Below are 23,599 nucleotides of genomic sequence, written 5' to 3' on the forward strand. Positions count from 1 at the left end.
AATCTCCTTTCCATCTATCAAATCACACATGGTGCAACTAAGAGAGTTGTGGAGTTCACACCTGAGTCAGTTTTCATTAGAGACTTGGAGACTAGAGCTATCATTGCGACTGGGGTAGTTGATCATGCATCTCAGTTATACTCCTTTTCAGATTTTGTTGATGATGATGATTTCACATTTGATGATTCTACACATGTTGATCACACTTCTTGTGATGGTTCAAATTTTGAGAACTTTGGGCACTTGAACATGGGGATTCTCACATGTGGCCCCGTTCTTGAGCCTTATATTCCATCTCCTCATATTGATATCACATCACCTATTGCACCTGATGATGCGAATAGTGCGACAGTTTTGCCTTCATGTGATTCAGTGCAGCAGGATATTCATTGTCTTCCAGCTTCAGATTCATGGGATGATTACGTGACAGACATTGCAGGTTTGTTTGTGGAAGCCTACATTGCAGATTTGAGAGACATCATTGATGACATTCATCTTCTCTTTGATGAAGATGATCCTTCTTCGATTGTTGCGAGGGAACACTCTGACCCTCTTGTTCATTCTCTACATGATCATTCTTTCGAGGTTGACATGATTGTGGATACTTATGTACAACAGTTGGAGGAGGTCTCTTTATGTTTTGAGGAGACATGTGAGTCTTTGGATATTGTTCTACATCCATCTCCACTAGATCTTGGAGTGCCTTTTTCAGCAGTGTGGCACAATTTACCACCTTTGGAGGGGGTATCTTTCAGCATCAACATGGAGACACTTGAGCAGTTTTCAGAGATTCCTTTCATCATGAGTTTTTTTCATACATCTTCCCTTCATGATTGGGGAGACTTCATGGATACACCTTTGGTTTTGTTTCTTCCTACGGGGAGGAATGTTGTTCGATGTTCATGGAGCAATTTCTTCATTCATCTCCGAGCTTCTATCATTGGTGCAGATTCTAGATTGAGGGGGGGCTTCCTAATCTCTCTTCTTCTTCTCTCATATGGGGGGGACTTTTTCCTCACATGGGGTTTTGTCCTTCACATACTTCTATGAGAGTTCTTTGTATCTAGTTTTCATCTCTCTTTTGGGGGAGGGTTTTTTCCATTGGGTTTTTCTCTCTTTCCCCGCATTGTGAGAGATTTCCTTGCATTGGTTTTCATGCATTCGCTTTTGTACATGGGTACCTAACATGGCCCGCATTGCTTAGTTGCATTGTAGACTTAGAGTGCATTCCCCTAAATTGCACTTAAGGGGGGGTGTTGGTATAAATAATTATTAATCTTGAATATTATTACATTTTAGTTAAGTTTACTTAAGAAATGCATTTCATTGTAGTTTGGGTATGAGACTTGGATGTTTATGCCACATTGAGATAGTGTGTGTAGGAGAATTTCCACCATTTATGGTGTTGATATTGTTGTTACACTCCACATTCAGTGGGTGATCCACCTCATGTGGACTATTATATTGTTTCTCCTACCTACCCACACCTATTTCCTACCTACCCTTGTTTCTTATTGAACTACATGTCATGTTTGTGTGCTCACATATCTCTAGTCTTGCCTATATAAGCAGGCTCATCTACATTGTATGTAATTTGAACTATTGATCATTTTCTATCGATGAGAATACAATTTATTCTTGTCCTATATTGTGTTTTTATTTTGTACATTTCATCGAACTCTTGATCTAGGCAAAATCTCACAGACCGAAGTCTAAAAGATGCAACTTTCACCATTACATCAATATATCACTCAATATGCATGTTCAATTATCCTAGTTGAAACAACTGTAAAAATTGGCTTTAAAAGCACACAAAAATGTCACAAACAAGTTTCTACTTCAACTTGCTATTTTTATCTTTCCAAATGATCACACTGCAGTTTGTTTAATGTTCTTTTAAATATAACAACTATTTTAGAACTGTGCTATAGTTTATTGTAAATTTGTTGAATCGACAATTTTAACAGAAATAAGTGATCTCATTGTTCTACATACAAGTTTTGACGTTGCCGAGGAATTTGCTAATATGTTCGAACAGCTTAAACCGTGGCAATTGTTTGAACTTTTAGCTTTAATTCAAATGATATGATATCCATCACACTTATTCCTCACAACAGAACCTCACTATACAAAATAAGCTATGCCTACAATTCAACAATATATGATTTGATTCTAAATTACCAGCAAGTTTAGAAACTTACTTAATTATAAACTGCTTTACTCAAAAATGAAAATTTACCCAATAAGAAAAAAACTTTCAATTTTTTTTTTTGTTGTCACCTCTCAAGAGGAAGTTTGATGTTTTCCTTGCAGCCATGGGCACTGGGATTTTATTTTTCAGAAGGGCTTTGCATTACTGAGACCGTACATAATAACACATTTTTCCACATTTTATTTAGCAAAGAAATTATCTACACAGATAGAGTGGAAATTATCCATTCATGAAATGTATCTAATTCATATAATCTCACAGCTATGAACATAAAAGTATAATTGGTTTCTTTCAGTGCTATATAGCCATGAGCAACAACTTTCGTTTGACGAGGTAAGTTCTATTCACCGATTATGGAATGGAGAAGATTCTTTAGTCTCAATGTATTTCTATGTTTTCTTAAGTTTCTCAACATCTGTCTCGAGTAGGTGTCTTTTATTATGCTTGCATTTGAATATATGACAGTTTTCATTTCTTGATACATCACATGGAAAACGTCCACAATTCTATTCATGTCTGAAACAAACTACCAGGACGATAAGCAGCTTTACTTTCGATACAAATTTCAGTACAAATATTCCAGCACAGGCTGTAATAATACAATATTTTGTAAATAGCAGCCTACTTCTCATCCCCACCGTCGACCACTTTGGCAAGTCTATAATATGTCTACTACAGTAAACAAATATTGTACTCTGAAAAAATAGATACATTAGGCCATCCTAGCATTAGCCGTGGTAATTGAACCTCTCCAGCCAAAGTTAAAAAATCTACTTTCCTTCCAGTAAAATTGAATTTTAAAATATTTAACAAAACTTATATAGATGAACTGCACTAGTATAATTCCTACGCCATTTTCTTTCTTACTCTTCAGCTTCCAATTCAACACCTGTCATTGGTGCTTCTTCAAGATCATTCCCATAATCTCTGTTTTCATCAGCACCATCCTCATCCAGTTGAGCTTCTCTCTCAAAAGCAGCATACTTCTGATTATAGTCGACAGCAAAGTTGTAATCATCATCGTCAACTTCAGTAGATACATTCACAGGCACTTTACCAGATTTTTTTCTTCTCTTTTTTGCAGCTCTTGCAGCATGTGGATTCAATATACCTTCTGCCTCATAAAGCTTATCAATTTGATTCAAAGTTTTCTTTACTTTAGTCACAACAATTTCACTTGTTTCCATTCCCATTGCATCGTGTGTTTCCTGATGTGGACTATCGGCTTCTTCAATGTCATCTTCCTCACTCTGTCAAGAAGATGAAAATATAAGGTTTGAGATACATTTTGGACAGTAAAAGACCACCAATAAAGAATATTCCAACTAAAACAATAAACAGGTATAATGAAAAGTTCTTTTTTAATTAAAGCTAAAAAGCCTTTAACCTGTGAAAGTTGGACATCCATATGGAGAGGAGAATTAGCAGCTATTTCAACATGATCACCATCAATCATAGGATGGAGATTGCTTATCATATCCGACTCCTGTTTATAAAACTCATCCAAATCAAACTCGTTTCCCAAACTTGATACTATAGCAGACTCCAGATGTTCACCCTCATTTCGTGTTGGTGGTAATGTATAATAGGGTATCTTTCCTGAACAATTGTCATTAAATTTAACATTGCAATTAGAAAATTCATAGCTTAGCTGCAAGTAAGATTAAAAGAAAAATAAATACAGAAAAAGGTCAAATCAAAATGTAACAATTAACAAAGCCATGAACTCAAATACCTTCATTCCAGTCATGTAGAACAATCCTAGCAGCTGCCGTCACATCTGGTACACCACCTTTCTTTAGCTTTCCACGAATTGATGCAATTTTTTGCAAGAAATCATCAACAGAACTAAAGCTAGGCAGCTTGTATAACGACATCAATGTCTCTGCTAGACACAGCCTCAAAATCTCCTTCACTAAAGATTTTCAGACAATTAGTTATCCATAAACAAATTAAAACTCTGGTCCTTCTAAAAAAGGACAACGCATGCATAGTAACAATAAAAAGAGAGTCGAAGCAAAAGATGAATGTGTTCTTCAGAAATACATTCAGAAATTTCTCAGCCTTTAAGTTTGAACCATAAACTCATCCTAAATGTGATCTTGCCTTTCTACATAAAGTTCCACGGGTTTCTAAGTTCTGCTAAAAAATAGATATTAAATATCCTCCTTTTAAATAGAAAAGGGTTAAAAAGTATTGTAGTAAAAAGGATGAAAAAGTATGCCATATTAACAGTTGAGTGATGTATAATGCAGAAAGATGACTCTTTGAACACTCATCATGGCCAAAGCCATGTCGTACTAACTTACTACTATTAGAACTCTGAAAAGCCAAATATGAACATTAGTTATCCTGATCATAAAATCAAGTCACTCACAAACCATTTCTATCCACATCTTTAACAAATGTTAGTTTCTACCATAAGGTTATTAATTAAGGCAGCTAGCACCACCCATTACAAGCTAGAAGAGGAATCTGTAAGTGTGCTGACAGCTATGCAACGCAAGACAGCAAATAGTCAATGCATTTACAGTGTTCCTTCACATACAAAACACATGTAGACCCAAGGCAAGAACAGTATTTGTTTAATATGCAAAACAAAATTATAAAATTAAGTATCTATTTCTAAATACATAAACATGCCAATTTTGAGAGATGGCCAAACAATCAAGTTAAAAAACTCAAAATACCTGGAGTTACAGGATCCTCCAATTTTTCAATTCTTTTACAGTTGCGAAGAGCAATTGTTGCATTGTTGTCACCAGACTTGGCTATCACAACTCCAGGACAATCTAACAATTTAATATGCTTGTCTAATTGAATTTCTTGCATTGATCTCGTTATGCCTGGAGTAGCTCCAACATTGACAACATGTGATCTCTTTATGCTGTTGATAAGACTACTTTTACCAACATTAGGTAGCCCCACAACACCAACAGTAATAGATTTTTTCAGCTGCAAGGTAGACAAGATAAACATAAGCATTTTGGAAATACTCCTTGGAAACCTGAAAAAGAAAATTTTCACCAAGAAAATATATAAGCATCTATTAAAAAACAAAACTGTGCATTTCTTCCTTCAGAACTAAAAAATATAGGTTGCCACACCTCTTAATTATCTAACTTGATCACCTGTCCTCTGAAAAAGTTTGATTCTAGTGTGAAAACATGTAAAAATGAAGTATTAAATGAGAAAACCTGATTATACAAATAAGTAGTAGTTTTTTGAAAAAACCTAGAAAAACTTGTAGGTTATCAAAAACTGTCTCTTTGATTACATACAATGATGGTTTGTTCACCTGTGCTCTGAAAAAGTTCAGTCCTAGAAAAGGAAATAATAAAAATGAAGAGTAAATAAAAAACCTAGCACATATAACAAAGGAGTAGTGGATATTTTAAAAACCAGGAAAAACTTGCAGGTTAGTGAATAAAGTGATAAACCACAAGTTCTTCACAAGTTCTTAATAAATTAATAATGCATATGTTTTCCCAGTCATTCAATAAACAGAGGATAAAAATGAAAAGTAAATAAAAAGCCTAGCATATATAATGATGGGGTAGTGGATTTTTTAAAAACAAGGAAAAACTTGCAGGTTAGTCAAGTTATAAACCACAAGTTCTTCACAGGTTTTTAATAATACATAGGTTTTCCCAGTTATTCAATAAACAGTGGATAAAAATGAAGAGTAAATGAAAAACCTAGGTTACCGGTACAGCTAGGTTTTCCCTCAATCCAGGTACGATTCACCTCAGATTCGGATTCAGACTGGAATCCCTGTGGAATCAAACAGGGTTCCTCCATTTCGTGGCTGAAACGTATCTGCTTTTTGACCCCCAGATCCAGACGTATTTGATGTTGACGTGGCGTATTTCGGGCGTTTTTCCTACAAATCACGTCATGCGTGGTTTTCAAAAGGTTTTTTTTGTTGACTTTCACAGTTTTCAAAAGGCTTAAACCCTAAAACAAAAAAGTTCGTTTGTCTTCCACGCAACGTGACACGAGAAGAAAAACCGTGCAGGAAGAAAAACCCTCGACTGACCCAGCAGCAGGCGATGACGCAGCAGGCGATGACCTAGCAGCAGGCGACGGTGGGTAGCGAAGCAGTAGGTCACGACGGGAGCTAGGAGACGGCAACTGCACGGGTATGTGGATTTTTATTTTGTTTCAAATTTTTATGTAGTTTTACTTTTACTTTTAGATTTTTTTTTTCAGTTTGTTTAATGAAACGTAAAGCTTTTAATTAATGATTTATATTTAAATTTATTTAAATAATAAATGTTAGATATTTAAATTTAATTTTATGTGAAATGAAAATTATTCATTATCTTTGATTTAAAATATATATGATAATGATATTTATATTTTTACAAACTTTTAAATTACAAAATACTAAAATAGTTAAAACATTCATAATTTAAAATAATAATAATACAAATTAATATTAAATATCAATATGATATTTAATTTTAAATTGTATTATCATTATTTTTATTTTAAATATGAATATTTTAATTATTGTGTATTTTAGAAGTTTGTAAATATATTAATACGGTTTTAGGTTACTTTAAAAAATTATTAGCAGTTTCACTTTTACAGTTTACTTTAAATTAAATTTTAATATTTAACATTTATTATTTATATAAAATTAAATTTATTGTTAAATATTTAAATTTTAATAAAAAATTTTAACTTGTTGTAGATAGCATAATGGCAATGAGTGCTAGCTTTGTTCCTCAACGAACTTTCAAAACCGACCCAAATTCACCTTTATGGAAACATGTCAAAATAATAGACCAAAAAGAGGTGGTGGAACATTTAATTGGATATGCAACTTTTGTAGTGTGAAAGAAACTAGCTCCTATAGCCGTGTCAAAGCCCATTTTTGTACCATTCCCCAACAAGGAATCAAACCATGTCCAGGAAAGGATGGAAATGGGTTGCCACCTCAACAAATAGCAGGATATATTAGAGAGCAAGAGGAAGCAGATGCAAGAGTTGGTAATGGCTCAAACAATCCTTTGTTGAAAGGAAGAGGAAGTGGATCAAAGAGGCCCCCTACTTCTCCATCTCATAGTAATTTTCCTGATATCATGGTACAAAGCCACCCATTCTTGGGCATAATTGATAAAGAAGACCCTGTTATTGTGAAGAGAAGCAAGGGACCATTAGAGAGAGCATTTAAAAATGATGCTAGAGAGATTGCAGATCAATCCGTTGGAAGATGTCTATATGCAAACGGTTTGTCAATTAATGTGGTACGATCACCCTATTGGCAGGATATGTTGAGAAAGGTAAATGAGGCTCCACAAGGGTACATAGGGCCAGGTTATGAGAAGGTGTGTAGCACCTTACTAGCAAAGGAGGTAAAAATCTTACAAAATGCATTGGCTCCCATTAGAAATTCATGGAAACAAACAGGGGTGTCCATCATTTCTGATGGATGGAAGGATACCAAAATTCGACCACTAATTAATGTAATTGCAGTGTGCCCTAAAGGGGCAATGTTTCTGAAAGTTGTGGATTGTGAGGGACAGGTGAAGGATGCACAATTTATTGCTAACATCCTTATACAATGTATTCAAGATGTGGGACCTCAAAATGTTGTCCAAGTAATAACGAACAATGCAAAGAATTGTAGAGCTGCAGGTATGTTGATTGAGACACGGTTTGAACACATATATTGGACACCTTGTGCTGTCCACTCTCTCAACCTCATGCTACAAAAGATGGGCAGGAAAATACATTGGATCAAACAAATTTATGCTGAGGCTGAAGAGATCCAAATATTCATCACAAACCACAGCATGTCACAGGCCATTTTCAGATCATTTTCACAGTTGGAATTGCTAAAGGTAATTGAAACACTCAATTTCTAAAATCTACATTTCACTAGATTTATTTTTAAAATTTGATCATGTCTTCTTTGTATTCTAATTTTTATTTTTAATTTTTGAATAGGTTGTTGAGACTCGAATTGCATCCAACACAATCATCTTGAGGTGTCTTGTGAAGGTGCGGGAGCCACTTGCTAGCATGGTAATTAGTCAAAGTTGGTCCCTATGGAGGCAATACAATACTGAAAGGGCAACAAATGTAAAACACATGATCCTAGATAACACTTGGTCGGATCGAGTGGAATATCTTTTGAGTTTCACTAAGCCCATCATGAGTATGATCCGTTATATTGACACGGATAACCCATGTTTGGGAGAGGTATATGATGGCATTGACTCAACGATTGAGGAAATGAAAGTCATCATCAATGCAAAAGAGCAAGATCCCAAAGAAACTTTCTTCAAAGAGGTTCAATCTATTTGTGTTAAGTGGTACAAAATGACCACCCCACTACATCTTCTTGCATTTGCATTGACTCCCAAATTTTATAGTGAGGAAATGCTTGCTAAGCCATCAAAGGTACCACCATATAGAGATTCAGAAGTTAGTGAAGGGTGTACGACAGCACTTACTAAACTCTTCCCCCATTCTGAAATGGAGGATTTAATGTCAAGTGAGTTTGCTGATTTTGTAGCCTCCAATGGTCAAAGTGTTTCCGCTCTCCGTGACAAGTATAAGAAGGATGCTCATGCTTGGTGGTACCTTAATGGCCATACATCACCAAACCTTCAAACTCTTGCAATCAAACTTTTATCGCAAGTGAGTTTCTTAATTTTTATTGCTCTCTAAATTTATATTTTTTACTATTGTCACCCTCTAACTTTGTGTCAATTATTCACTAGGTTGCTAGTTCCTCTTCATCTGAGTGAAATTGGAGCACATACTCCTTTATCCACTCAGTGAAACGCAACCGATTGGCAGCAAGTAAGGCAGAAGAGCTAGTTTATGTGCATTCAAACTTGCACCTTCTTACTCATAAACAAAAAGAGTACAAGGATGGGAGCACAAAGTTTTGGGATGTAGATCTAGAGCGAACTGATTTGGATTTTTCAGCTGCCACACAATCTTTACTTTCTGGGGAGTCCAATAGCCAATTTGCTGCTAGTGCAAGTGGCAGTGAGGCTGCATGTGGTTCCACTACTCTAGCTACATCATCTAATGTCAATGATGATCTTGATCTTTATCTTCCTAGTGACCCATATGATGCTGATTATTAACTGTGTTATTTTATTGTTGAACCAATGAACAATGAATTCAATATATCTATCATAACTGATTCAAATTTTGACAAATGGAAATTAGATTAGACACAGTAAATTTGTTATATTTATATCATATATGATAGTTCCAAGTTTTGTTTAGCATATGGATGATATTTGGGATTCTAAATTTAATTTTTGTTTCTACTTTTTAGGCTGCATATATGTATGATTTTTACATTTTTTTTGTATGGACGTTAAGAACCAGGAAAAACTTGCAGGTTATTCAATAAACTGCAAGTTCTTCGCAGGTTCTCAATAATGCATAGGTTTTCCCAGTTATTCAATAAACACTGGATAAAAATGAAGAAAATGAAAACCCTAGCATATATAAGGAAAGAGTAGTGGATTTTTTAATAACCAGGAAAAACTTGTAGGTTTTTCAATAAACTGCAAGTTCTTCACATGTTCTTAAGAATGCATAAATTTTCCCAGTTATTAAATAAACAGTGGATAAAAATGAAGAGTAAATGAAAAACCTAGGATATATAAGGAAGGAGTAGCTGATCTTTTTAAAACCAGGAAACAGGTTATTCAATAATCCACTAGTTCTTCCCAGTTTCTTAATAACGCATAGGTTTTCCCTGTTATTCATTAGACAGAGGGTTTTCCATGATAAAACCCAGTTTCCAAAAAAACTGGGCCAGCATTTCAAATGGTTATCCCCAGGTTTTTACCAGGTTTTGTTACTACATATTGTGTTCAATGAGTGAACAAACCACACACCACACAAAAGAAGATTTCAGGAAAATTTAATAGAGAAATACTTGGCTTTTAAAAACAAGCCCATGTGTACAAATGATTCAAAACTCTGGGCATGATATTGCAACAGACACATAAAACTTGAATAGAAAGTCTTCTGTTACCATGCTTCCCACAGTCCAGTTACAAATGAAGGGAGAGAGTTAGGCGTAAAACTGTTTTGCAGAGTTTAGAAAAATCCCAGCAACCCACAATAAATCAATTAATATCTTCTTAAAACAACACAGGAAATTAATAGACATGGTGATGAGACAAGACACATGTCTTTTCAACGAAGAATTTGAAAAAATAGTAAAATCATCCACTGCAGAATAGGGGCAACAAACTATAGTGAGAAGAGGGCACTACAACTAACCACATAGCTTGGCAAAACAAAGTACATGATTTTCTCAAGGATCTAGACTCTAGAGTCTACATCAACCAAAAATGAGGTCATTTACCAGAATGGCAAGTATAAGTGTTTCAATCATATGAATGGAAAGGCTAGTCCTAACAACATAATCTCTTTTAATAAAATACTATCAACAAAACAAATACAACACATAAAACAAGTAAAGACAGTAAATTAAAATACTTAAATGTCAAGAGAATGATGCTTCTGGATTCAATTGTGGTCAATATTGATGCAAAAATGTTGAACACAATTGAATCCAGAAGCAGCATTCTCTTGATATTACAGATTGTCAAGATCTCTTATCACTGATATTTAAATGTGTCAGAAGTGATCAAAGTCATTACAAACCTATTAGAAAATCAAGGTGGATAATTGAGTGAAGATGAATTAATGATCTACAGGGACAATAATGACAACTATGTGACACACTTATAGTATCAAATTTGTTCATCTTGCTTTGTCACCTACTCGATTTAAGATGATTTGAATTTGGGGCTGTAGAAATGTGTATCACAAAGTCATTTGCAAAGATAAAGCAAAAGGCGAAAATGAATGGCTTCACAGAAACAAACCCTGTCCTCCTTCTAGAATGAAAATTTTAATTTATCAATTCTGTGGCATTTACTCAAATCCACAAAGCCAGATGCCTGTAAGATTAGAATTAAGTTGAAAGATTTTTGAATATGCAAATTGCGGAGCTGAATTATGTCGAAAGCAGCTAATAATTTTAGTGTAGCAACTAATGGATGTAAAATCTAAATTGAAATTTCTTATGAGAGCAGAGAAATTTTTAAATTGCAGAGTGGATACCAAATCCAAGCAACTAAACTTGTTCTCCCATGAAATACATAGAACAGAAGCTGAAGAAGTGTGGCATTATTTCAAATCTGGTTCTTGCAGCAGCTCTTCTGAATCAATAGAAGAAGAAAAAAGGAAGACTGGTTGGAAACACGCATTCAAAATGACCAATGATTCTTTCACATTCTCAACTTAAAATCTGATAATCTGGTAGAAGCTCACCAGTTTTTTCAAATGGAACCTACGGTATTAAGCTTATCCTCCATCATTACACTCTTCATGCAACATCTTGGAATAGAAAAAAAAAATCATTCCATCCAAATTAAAAGTTTCATTTATCGGCTCCTACAAAACCATTTTTACAACAATGCCTTTTGGCAGTCTCGAATTTCTTTCTAAGTATTTTACTTCATCCCAGTAATTTTATTCTATCAGAGTATGTAACTATTTCACTAATTGATTTGACATTTTTCATAAGGTCCATCCAATATCATAGCCTCAACTTAAAAGTTCAATGATAACTGTTTTATCAAAAAGACAACTTTTAAACAGCAGTTTAGGCACGTGAAGAAAGACCACTGCTAAGGTGGTTCATTAGCAATTTATGGTGCTCTTTTTGTGATGTGCAACTAGTATAAGCAAATTATGACTACCTTTGCTTTAATAATTTGAAGTGGCTTTATTAATCACAACTATGGCACACTGACAGAGTTTTATTCAATGCTTTGTGTTGATTTAGACAATTATTTTGTTCTATATGTAGCTTCTATAATGGTTCCCATGGGTCATTCTGCTGGAGGACTTGGTTTGAATTATGAATGTGAATGTGTGTACATTTTCATTAAACATATTTATCTAGAAGCTTGAACCCTGACACTGAATCATCTCCCATATCAGAAACACATCCCCAATTCAGAGACACATGAGGAAGTCTCAAAATGTCTAGACTTCAACATTTGCTAACATCTCCATACATTTCCTCCAAGTGTCCCTCAGAATTTTGCAAAATTCCAATACAAGTTTCTTAGATATATCATACGAAATTATAAATTACACTGATTTTCTTCTCTAGTGCTCATAACTAGTTGACAAAAGGAACTAAAAGAAAAACACTAATAGACCTGTAATTTTTTAATTTTTGTGTGAAAATTTACAAGTCTTTTGACACACAAAGTTTTCCTATCAACACCAAATGACGTACTAGTAAGAAGACACAACAGCAAGGAGGCTTTAAGATTTCTAATAAACTATGTGCCATGTAGATAGCACTTTTGCTTAAGTTCTTAAATTTACATTTATTATGTTTTTTAGATATATAATATTTTGTCATTCCTGAGTACCCCTCCATATTTTTTAAATAATGGCATCCCCATCCAGTGCCAGTCTTCTGTACTCGAGAAACCAACCAATTCCAAGAGACTCTGGTATTGTGCCTTCTAAGTGCTGTTATCCTCATGAACCTTGGTGTTTTAAGAGAAATTTATATCAGAAATTTGGCAAGAGCAGTTTGGCTTATGCTTGTATGACTCATATCATACTGCTATCTTGGTGTTGAGTTGATGGTTGTCCTGTTATCAGTTTAAAAGCCCTTTTTTGCTCACCTTAAAGGGGCAGCTGGCATGATGTTATTATACTATTTTTAACATAAACTATTCTTCAGTTTAAAGAGAACATTGAATGATGAAGATGCACCTCATAACTCCTAGAGTAATTTTTCAACAACTTGATAAGTATGTCGGCCCCAAGACAGTCACTAGTTTGAACTCGTGGAGGATGCTTGAGAGCCTTTGAAGATGACTTCCATCCTAAATTTGACTTCTGCTCTTGGGTGTTGCACTTGAAAGCTACAGTTGGCAGCTCTTCTCTAAAATATTTGAGCCATTTCTCTGCAATCTCCCTAGGAACAAGATCTGCAGATCATTTATAAAAGATACATCAGAAAAACTAATAAATAGTATAATTTTAGATAATTTTCTAAGCTGATTTAGATTTTATGGTAGAACGATAACATGTATAAGTTTCCCGAAACGTCATTTTGTCGATTATAAAAGTTCTGAAGGTAGCAATTGTAGGAAAAGAATAAAGCTGACAGTGGATTAACCAAATATCTGCATTAAATAAATAAAAAAACATAGATGATGGAAAGGAAAAAATCTCAAACAATATCATTCGGTTCACTGAAGAGGCCACATTATGGATTATCCTTGTAAAATTACTCACGCACTGTAATGCCACAATGCTACAGAGAAAGGGACAAAGGAAAATATGGTATTGTTCAATCCATTTCATCTAAAATACAAATTTCAAGCAAGAGTACAAAGTACAAACTAAGAGAAGGAATATGAACTACCAAGGCATCTATCTGCTACTTAAAATAAAAGAACATTTAAAAGTTAAGTACAGTTTAAGTATTAACTTTAAATTTATAACAGCGGTTTTTTAAGTTTTTACATTTATTTATTAAATTATTTTGAAATTTTTATTTGCAAATTTACATAAACAGCCGATTAAGACATAAATTAATATTAGTCAAATTTACATATATAGGTGATTGAGATTTAATTTATTAATGTTTATTTGCAATTTTAAATAAATAGCTAATTAAGATTTAATGTTTATTTGTAGAATTGGAATACATACTCCTTTATCCACTCACTTAAGCACAACTGGTTGGCTGCAATAAAAGCTGAGGAATTGATCGATGTGCATTCCAACTCGCATCTCTTGTCATACAAGACACCCAGTTATAACAAAGGGGCAAACAAGGAATTGGGATCTAAGCCTCAGTGTGTGGAGTTGGACAGTTCTATTACACAGCTTGCCATAGTATCTTTAGTTCAACATATGACATGGCCAGTAGGAGTGGCACTACAGCTAATTGTGGTTCAAATGAGCCAAATGTTGACTTTTATGACAATGCCCTTGATAAAATGGAATACAAAGATTTATGCTATTGATTGTAATTTTCCTATGTTGCCGATTCAGGTAAGGGATACGGGTTTGGGTACACGAGTACAGAAAAAAAAAATTCCCCTGGGTACGGGTATGTGTACAGCAAACATCAAAATTATAAAACATAACTGTAACTGTATAACTATAAGAAGAGTGATACTCATAAACTCATAATTGCTAATAAATAAATAAATTTAATATTCAAGTCTCCAAACGTCATTACACATTGAAAATTCAAATTACAATCCATATTTAATATCCATATCTATATTCATCTTCATCTGAAGCATCTGAAGCATCTAGGTCAACATTTGGTTCAACTTCATTTGAACCACAATCCACTAGATTGCCACTCCCACCAGCTACGTCTACGTCAAGTGCAAGAGTTGCCTCATCTATGGAGACTTGGGAAAGCTGTGCAACTGTAGCATCTAAATCAGCAACCTTCAAAACCAGCTAGGAGAAAAAAAAAATGGTGAGAATGCAAGTTTTGTGTTGAAAAAATGAGGTAAAATGACAAAAAGAAAGAAAGGTAGAGCAAAATTAGGGGTGGGGTATTTTCAATTCTTAAATGTTTTTTTTTTAAAAACTTGTGGGACCCTTTTTTGGATGCCCACGACATTGGAAATACCCGGGTTCACCTAGGTTCCGGCCCAAGGCTCAGGATTTGGCTTGGGTGCCAGGTTTGAACCCAATGCCGAACCTGAACCCAAACCTGTACCCAGACCCAAACCCATGAATGCGGTACAGAGTAATTTTCATTTTGTATTGACTTTTGACATGAATCAATAAATTATGAATTTATAAGTATTATCTTTTTTTGCAAAGAATGAGGTACCCTTTTCCCAATTATGGTATATATGAATCAAAACCTGCACCCAAGCAAAAAACTATATATTATACTACATACCCAAAGGGCCAAACCCCAACCCATACCTAAACAAATAACTTATCCGTAAACCCAAACCCATTGGTCCACATCACCCAAGGCACCATGTGAGACCCTTCATGTGCCTTTGTGACCCTTTCCCTGCCCGTGGTGACTTTTGATCTCCCAAGGCCAAAAAGGTCAACCTACAGAATGGCATCCAAGTTGTGACTCTTCATATTCCATCTTGGAGATATCTTTTTTTGTCCCGTTGCAACCCCAACATGATGTGCAAAGTCTATGTCATACAACATTCCAAAAGTGGTCCAAAATCTCCCAAGCATTCTGCCCATTCCAAGATGACCACTCTTCACCACCACCATTAAATACTAGTTATGCAAGGTGTCCAACACCTTACCCAGCAATAATTTAGATCATTAGCTTTGATGACGATGAATCTGAAAGACACAGTGCTCCTCATGAAATATACTGCAAATTGTTGGTTGTCATTCAAAAGAACCTGGTAATGTTGAAGACTGGTCTCAGATAAGACGAGTCTCCCCTTAGTTCTTCACAAGATGGTGGGTACTCACTGTTTCAGCACCTGCATAGTCCACTCCTGTTAGAATAGACAAAAATCAGTCTTAAACAGACTGGAAGCACCTTCGTTTAGCTGAGCATGATCATTCAGAACCTTTGTAATGGAAGCAAAACAATCATGTATGCCAGGATAGACTGGGCTGGCTGTCAGTAAAATTCATTGGAAAATGTTCCCCTTGTACTGGAATGGATTTGGTTCTTGGAATTCTGCAGTAGCTTCTAGTATCCTAGTTATTTTGTTAAGTATGATGCCATGAACTGATCTAGCACACGTGTTTGTCATGACAGTATTCAAATTCTCTGTCCGGATCTGTTTTTCAGGTTGCTTTCTGACTATGTGTCTTGACTTCCTGCCCTCCAAGGATGTTAAGACTCTCACTTATAAACAACATCATCCAACAAGGGATCCCTAAAGATTGGACAGCTAATCTAGCTATACCTCTTTTCAAGAGCGGTGATGTCAATAACCCCTCCAATTATAGGACGATAATGATTAATCCTTTGTTTGCAAAATTATCTGGCAGCATGATAGAAAATAGAATAAGCAAGTGAGCAGAAAAAAATCATAAATGTGCAAAAGAAAAGCTGATTTCAGACCTAAGCATTCCACAGTTGATCATGGTATTATGTAATGTCTCCTTTTATTAAATGCCCTAGTTTTTGCCCTAAATCACAAATTCTGGTTGAGACCCAAAACACAGCTATAATATTAAGCCTTTTTATATGCCTGAATTGGGTGATCTGTATCTGATCTGCTCCTCTTCGATGTTCTGTCCTTTGATACACCTGATTGGTAGTTTGCTTGGATCCCCTTGATCTATAAGTCTGCTTCTGTCTTTCTTCCTATTTGATTCACTTGCTTGCTTATTGCTTGCTTATTGCTTGCAGATATTTATAGTTCGATTATCTGCCAGTAAATCAGTATTCTCCTTTTATATCATTCATTTGTGATGGAAGGTTATGTCCCTTTGGACACAGCCTTCCCAAGACTAGTGCCCCCTTATCATATCCTTTCCCCGCTAGACAAACTTGTGTTTGCTAACTAATGACATGGCTACCTTTATTATTTATAAATTTGATGTTGCTAATTAATGACGTGGCTGCCTTAATTACAAATAGAGGATGCCGATTGCAGCCTTATGAATATTGAAATAGCTAAATTAAGAGATCATTGCCAGTAAACATGATCACTGTCTGTGTGGTCAGCAGTAATCTTATCGTTGAATTGTTGTCTTCGTACAAGGATCGATGTATATACACAAGTCAATGCTGACTCTAGACTGCTATTCTTTGATGTGATAAAACCATTGCTATTACAAAAATCATTGCTGCCTGATAATATTAATTCCTTTTATCTAGATTGCAGAAAATTGTGAAGTCTTATTTCATAAGACGATTTGATCTCAATTTCAGAAGATTGGGAAATCTTGAAACAAGACAATTCTCTCCTATTAGAAATGGTGTGAGTATGGCTGTCATGGTGGGGACATGACATATTACTTTGAGACACATCATTGAAAAAGTTTGGGAGAAAAAGGAAGAAGTCTTTTGTTGCTTTGTTGATTTCAAAAAGGCTTTTGACACAGTCTTTAGGGATAAGCTTTGGCACAGAATGGAAAAACTTAGGATTCCTATACATCTTATAGAGCAACTGTCCATAAGCTTTATTAGGAGTGATATGGAGGTCAAACAAGGGTGCACTTAATCTCCTACCTTGTTTGGCTTATATATTGACAAGCTTGAAAAGTGGTTAAATGTGCAAAATGGCGAGGGTAATCAGCTGATGAGTTTGTGATAAAGGCTGCTTCTATATGTGGATGATCTCATTTTGATTGCTAAAACTGCCCTTGGTTTACAAGAGCATTTATTTGCCCTTGAGGGTTTGCAGCATGGTGGGAATGGTAGTTAATATCAGCAAGACAAAAGTCATGGTTTTCTCTAATAGAAGAAAACAAAATCAGCATAAGTTTTACTTTAAAGGCAGCATTCTTAAAGAAGTTACGGATTACAAATATCTCAAAATTGACTTCAACAAAAATCTAAGTTAGGAAGGCTGCAGGAAGAAGTTGGAAAGCATTTTATATGCTCTTCAAACTAGATGTAGAAAGGCAGAGCTATGGGACTGGAAAACGATCCAAACTCTTTTCACGCTTTTAGTGTTGCTGGTTGTTCTCTATGGGTGTGAATTATGGGCCAGCAGTACCTCAGTCTCACAATGGAAGCAAATTGAGAAATTTCAAAAACGTTTGATCACAAGCAAGTTCAAAATTAAAAGTACAATTCCCTATGATATCATGTTAAGTGAAACAGGAGCTGCCCCTATTGAAGCAATTGCTATGGTGCATCCCATTAGCTATTTAAAAATAACCAAGCAAATGGAAAAAGGTAGATGGCCTAAGGTTGTCTTCAATGACATATAGTGCAAAAAAAGGAAGACTTGGATGCAGCAAAACATCAAAAGGATGAGTAAATGGAACATTATTTGAATATGTGCCCCACAAATAACAAAGAGATAAAGGCTTTCATTATGGATAAATTTTACAAGAGAATTTGGGTATCAGGTTAGGAAGAAAGAAACAATATTATATCAGTGAGTTCAATCGCACATGTGATCATCCTCAAAAAGTTTACATAGGGGCTAATATCTCATGGAGAGCTAAAAATCTTATTGCTCAGCTTAAAACTAATTCTTATCAACTCCATCGTGAGACCAAGTGTTGAAAAAGGCCAAAAGAGGCTTGGGAAGAAAGAGCGCGCACTTTTTGCACCTCCGGGAAAGTGGAAACTGAAAAGCATTTTATCTTTTAAGAGTGTGATGCCTTAAAGGACAGCAGGGATAAGTTTATAAATATCTTAACGGCTAGCTCGTGGTATAATTTATTCAACGAGGAGTATATTGAGAAGTTGGGGGCACTCATCATCAACTTGCATAGGAAACAAATTAATTTGAAGAAGTCAGTTTGAGTGGACAAGCTGTTCCATAGGCTATCCTTAGCCTTGTGGACGTTAAAATTGTCTTCTTCTTCTTCACTCAATATATAGTTCTTGCTTCCCAAAAGGGTAGTATCATAGATTTATAAGTTAAATCTTATTGGTTCTTTAATTGTTAATGTTGTTGAAGTCTATGTTTTTAATGTCAAGGCTTTGGCGGTATTTGGAAGTAAAACTGTTTAAGGGACTTGTTTAAATCCCTTAGTACTTTTTTGTAAGTCAAAAGGTTCTGTATTCTACACATATTCTAATAATCAGTAATGTTTTTTTGTCTTGTTTGCCAGCAAAAACAAATCAATGGACCAAAATAAAATATACAACACAAAGCTTATTAAATGAGCTATTTTAAAAGAAGGGAATTCTGGTTAGTTTTGATGTTTGCCACCTTATGGTGAAAAAACAGTAGCTTGGGGAGGATGCTAAAGGGAGCAGATGAACTAGTCTTCATCATTCTTTGTGATATCTCTGTCTCTATAGTATGCAAGCTAAGTACAATAAAAGTATTTACTTACAGTGAAAGAACTTTTTTTCTAATAAAGACAAAATCATAAAAAGAAACAGATAACTAATTTGAAATTTCAATAAGAAATACTGTCTCCTTAAATCAATAGGCAAACTAAATATCCTAAAGCATCAACTTTATCATATTTATAAGAATAAAAAACCTGACATTTCAACATTTATAATGATGTCAACTAAATTAGTTTTATGTCTATGTTCCAACAACTCCAAAGGGAGTGTGCACAGCATTTACTAGATGAAAGTTTTTAAAAACTAACCTATTTTGTTAAGAAGCAAAATAAGACGCTTTTCAGCCCCAGTTTTCAATACCATCTGCTCCATATCTATGCATCGGGACCCAAGAGGATCTCTAGCATCTAGAACCTCCACAATAACATCTGATGCTTCTATCACTTTAACCAATTCTTTATAGAATGATCTCTCTGAGTTATCTGCATTCAAAAAAATAGTAAAAGAGTGTACATCTAACATTATATCTTAATTGCTAATAAATAGGCAATATAAATTACCATGAATTCTGCCTGATTCCGAGTCTCTTGAGATTAACTTTTTCTTTGCAAATTCATTTTGTCTGTCTGATACAGAATTAGCAAGTTCCTTGAGATCCCTATCTTCCTCTAGCAAACCAAGTTTTCTTTTTTGAGCCTGCAAATAAATTTTAGTGTTAGTTTTCCTCGATAACAATCACAAAAATGGTCACAATGACATGCATTAATGTTTTTCATAGATTCAAGCATTCCAAATCCCAGGCCTTGCACAATTATGTGCAAATAGTGTAAAACATGTTTCATGCCTTTCCTCGCACAAAACAATATAAAATCCTATCTCTCTACTAGAAAATCCAACCAAACTTTCAAATTTATAGAATAAATTTCAATACAGGTTAAATGTACTTAAGAAAAATAGCATTTCGATGCTTAAAGTTCAAATTTGAGCAAAGTAGAAAAATCCATATAAATTTAAAATTAAAAATGAACCTGGAACATAAAACATGTTAGCATTCCTAACAAAAATTACATTAATCAGTACTCCAGAATAAAATTAAAAATGAGAAAACCTGATAAACCTTCAAATATGACAATTTATATCCATTGGGAGGTATGAATGTGATTAAGAAATGAAATAAATAATTCTTGACATTTAATCATAATTTACCTCCTAGTTGTAGAACATAACACAATTAAATGATTTTATCAAGTAGGAGATAATTCCAAGTTTACTTCACTTAGTTCAGTCTCTGAGTTCTATGTTAGGCTCAATTTAGTTTTTGTGAGTTTGATTTGTTTTAAAAAGATATTTTGACAGCTCATATAAATTGCATTATATCGTTGAATTTTTTCATCTAGGGGGCTATAATTTTGTAGAACTTCCATCTCAATATTTATTTTTAAAAAGCTACTAATGGAAATGTTTTAAAGAAAATTATACATAATGAGAAGTCCGTTGGGTTAAATTGACTGGTTAAGACAGGGTATCACCAGACAAAAGGATAGGTCCCTAATTGCTCAAATGGATGGAGTTTGACTACTAAAATGGACCTTCATTTAACCAAGGTCTTAAACCTCCCTCGGTAAAACCAAATCTTAAAATTCAGAAGAAATAGATAATAAAATGCACAAAGAGAACATGAAACCAAGTCGTCTGAGGTAATAGAACAAATTTTATTAAATTGGGCACCATCTAGGCATCTACCCATTTTGATTTAATTTACAGAGACTGCAATGAAAACTACTTAGCTTTACTCTGTCTCCCCTACTACTCAAGTAACATTTGTGCACCATCTAACTCTAAAGTGATATGATATTGAACTTTGAAGACATCCAATTCTAAGCTTAGGAAAAAAATGAATGCCAATATGGAAGTGGATATCCCATGAACAAAATCATACTTACTATATATCCAATAGCTATGACAGAAATGAAAGTAGATTTTCTCTATCTGTGGAGCAAAAGATGATGTATTAATATTTGTTATTCAATAAGAAAATCTATTTTCTTTATGGTCATTTATAAGGGCATAAAAGGGATAAGAAAAAGTGTCCAATTTTTATCCTCAAATGTACATACCACTGGCAATTTGTCATCTGTACGCTAATTTTCCTTTTGTGAACCTGTATTTGGATTTTTTAGTTTGTTTGCTGCAATTAATCTCTTCTTTTTTATGTAATTCGTAAGCTACACATTTGCAGGTTCAAGTATGCAGATATGGCAAACAAAAGTGGGGTTCAGTTTGTTTTGGGTTCATCCATACAAAAAATTAAAAAAAATCATAAATATATATTACATGTGACCCCCAGGAATAGACCGGATGGTTGAGCTGCAGAAAGGCAAAGGCAGTGGTCAAAGTGCGCGCGTGTGTGTATACATGTGGCCCCCAAGAATAGACTGGATCGTTAAGCCATTGAAAGACAAGGGCAATGGTTGCTGATTTTAAACTCGTTTTACAAGCTGTGCCAAGTATGGAGAAGCTCAGGTTGTAGCCAAGCAGTTATTATAGTCGTCCACTTCTAGCATGTCCTCAAAGTGAGTGTGTGGCCTTGGCTGCTGGGCTAATATATATATCAGGAATTTGGATTGAGTTACTTGGAATTCATTCAATCAAAATTCCTAATATATTGTCTATATTTAAACCGTAAAAGGCCTTTCCCTAATGAATAAATAAATCCATTCCATCAATTTATTAATAGAGAATAAACCCTTCGCAATTCAATAATAAAGAATACATCCTTATCAACTTTTAGCCTTCACAAATTATTATAAGATCTGCTTTTCTTATAAAATTTTATATTCCACCAGAACAAAGATTGAAAGAAAAAACATAATTATGGTGCTGGGCATCTATCTCTCAGGGAAAACTCCAACAAGAAGCAACCATATGCTCAGTTGGAGAGCCACACACTAACAAACAGTGATGGCAAACTAACATAAGCGGTATGCAGCAAGCAGCAAGCAGTCACCAAATGGGTTTCTAGTTCATCCTCAAACAGAACACTGACCTTTACACAATTGCGAAACTCATTATCACCATCATTGACAAAAAAATTCTTAAGATTCAAACCCTCACAAAAATCCAACATTCTTTTTCTTTCATGAAATCATTGAAATGTAATGGCAAAAACAAAATTCAGATTTTTTTTTAAATGCAGTGAGGTGGGTTGGGAAGGGCATGCAATTTTTGGCCCGGAATTCACCCAGGTACATAGCAATCCAAATCTGTTGATTCTTTCATAAAATGTGAGGAAAGAAACAAAATCAGTTATTTTTAATGTGATGCACAGAGGGTTCAGGCAGGGAGTGCCATTTTGGGGTCTTATGTAACCAGGCGAACCTGGGCCAAAAATTAAGCACCCTGCCTGCACCCACAACAGACCAGGAACCAACTGCACCTGATTCCAAGAGTTTTCCTGAGCAAACCAATAAAAGGATGTAATAAATTAGATGACATTACAAACATAAGGTATTGTATGCTTTTTATTGTAGAAAGCACCACCAAGGACATAAGTACAACCAAAGTTCCCTCATATTAAAACAAGAACGAATACTTGTCAAACAGGCATGTTCTGCCCCAGGGATTGTGCCACAATAGCGTACCGTTGCAATGGTCAACACTAGGTCACAGGTTCCAATCCCACTTTAACTGCAGTGTGGGGGTGAGATGTACTCATACTGCCCCAGGGGTTAGCGGTGTGCCCTGTTTGAACTAAGAGCCAACAATGCAACTGCTAAGCCCAGCTCCTGGTCTCACTAGGCTACAGATACCCATTGGCTATCATAAAAAAACCGGAAGAAGAGAGTGCCCTGTTCCTATGAAATATGCACCTATGTTCTCTAGTAGACTGACTTCTAATCACATTGGATATTAGTGGGAAGGACCCAAGCAAATCTGGACCAAAAATCGCAAGCCCTGTCTGCAGCCACAGCAGACCAGATCAAAAACGAACCAGACCCAGATCCTGAGGTTTTCCTGAGCAAACCAATAACAGAGTGTAATGCCATTTAAGCTTTGATGAAAATACAGATACAACGTATGTGTGCTTTCTGCTGTAGAATTCACTACCAAGGGTGTTGTCCTCATATTAAAATGTAAATGCATAGTTCTGAAATAACCATGTTCTGTCCCCCAGGGTTGTGCCTCGACCCTTGTTATGTACCCTTTTTGAAATAGGATTGAATAATAAATAATGATAATAAAATAAAAAATATAATAAAATATGATTAAAAGATTTATTAAGTTTACTGAATGGTCAAAAGGCATGGAATGAAGAGTTGAGACTCCCTCAAACAGGAGATATAAAAGGGAGAAGATTTCGTTTGAAAGGAGATATGGACAAAGGAAGAAAGAATGGA

The 23,599-nt window shown here is 35.0% G+C and overlaps 1 protein-coding gene across 1 annotated transcript in view; it reads right to left on the reverse strand.

The window, feature by feature from the left end:
- Window positions 1-2,729: 2,729 nt before the first annotated feature.
- The window catches only part of LOC131067367 (guanine nucleotide-binding protein-like NSN1), a 33,832-nt gene continuing 12,962 nt past the window's right edge, over window positions 2,730-23,599 (reverse strand). Inside the window, exons 3-9 of the mRNA XM_058002335.2 lie at window positions 19,763-19,898; window positions 19,511-19,684; window positions 13,013-13,230; window positions 4,903-5,167; window positions 3,948-4,127; window positions 3,600-3,811; window positions 2,730-3,462 (exon numbers count right to left, since the gene is read on the reverse strand). Coding sequence (XP_057858318.2) covers window positions 3,076-3,462; window positions 3,600-3,811; window positions 3,948-4,127; window positions 4,903-5,167; window positions 13,013-13,230; window positions 19,511-19,684; window positions 19,763-19,898 — 1,572 coding nt within the window. The 3' untranslated portion in view covers window positions 2,730-3,075. The remainder of the gene's footprint in view (window positions 3,463-3,599; window positions 3,812-3,947; window positions 4,128-4,902; window positions 5,168-13,012; window positions 13,231-19,510; window positions 19,685-19,762; window positions 19,899-23,599) is intronic.

The sequence above is a fragment of the Cryptomeria japonica genome, chromosome 6 (assembly GCF_030272615.1).
Source record: "Cryptomeria japonica chromosome 6, Sugi_1.0, whole genome shotgun sequence".
NCBI classification, from domain to species: Eukaryota; Viridiplantae; Streptophyta; class Pinopsida; order Cupressales; family Cupressaceae; genus Cryptomeria; species Cryptomeria japonica.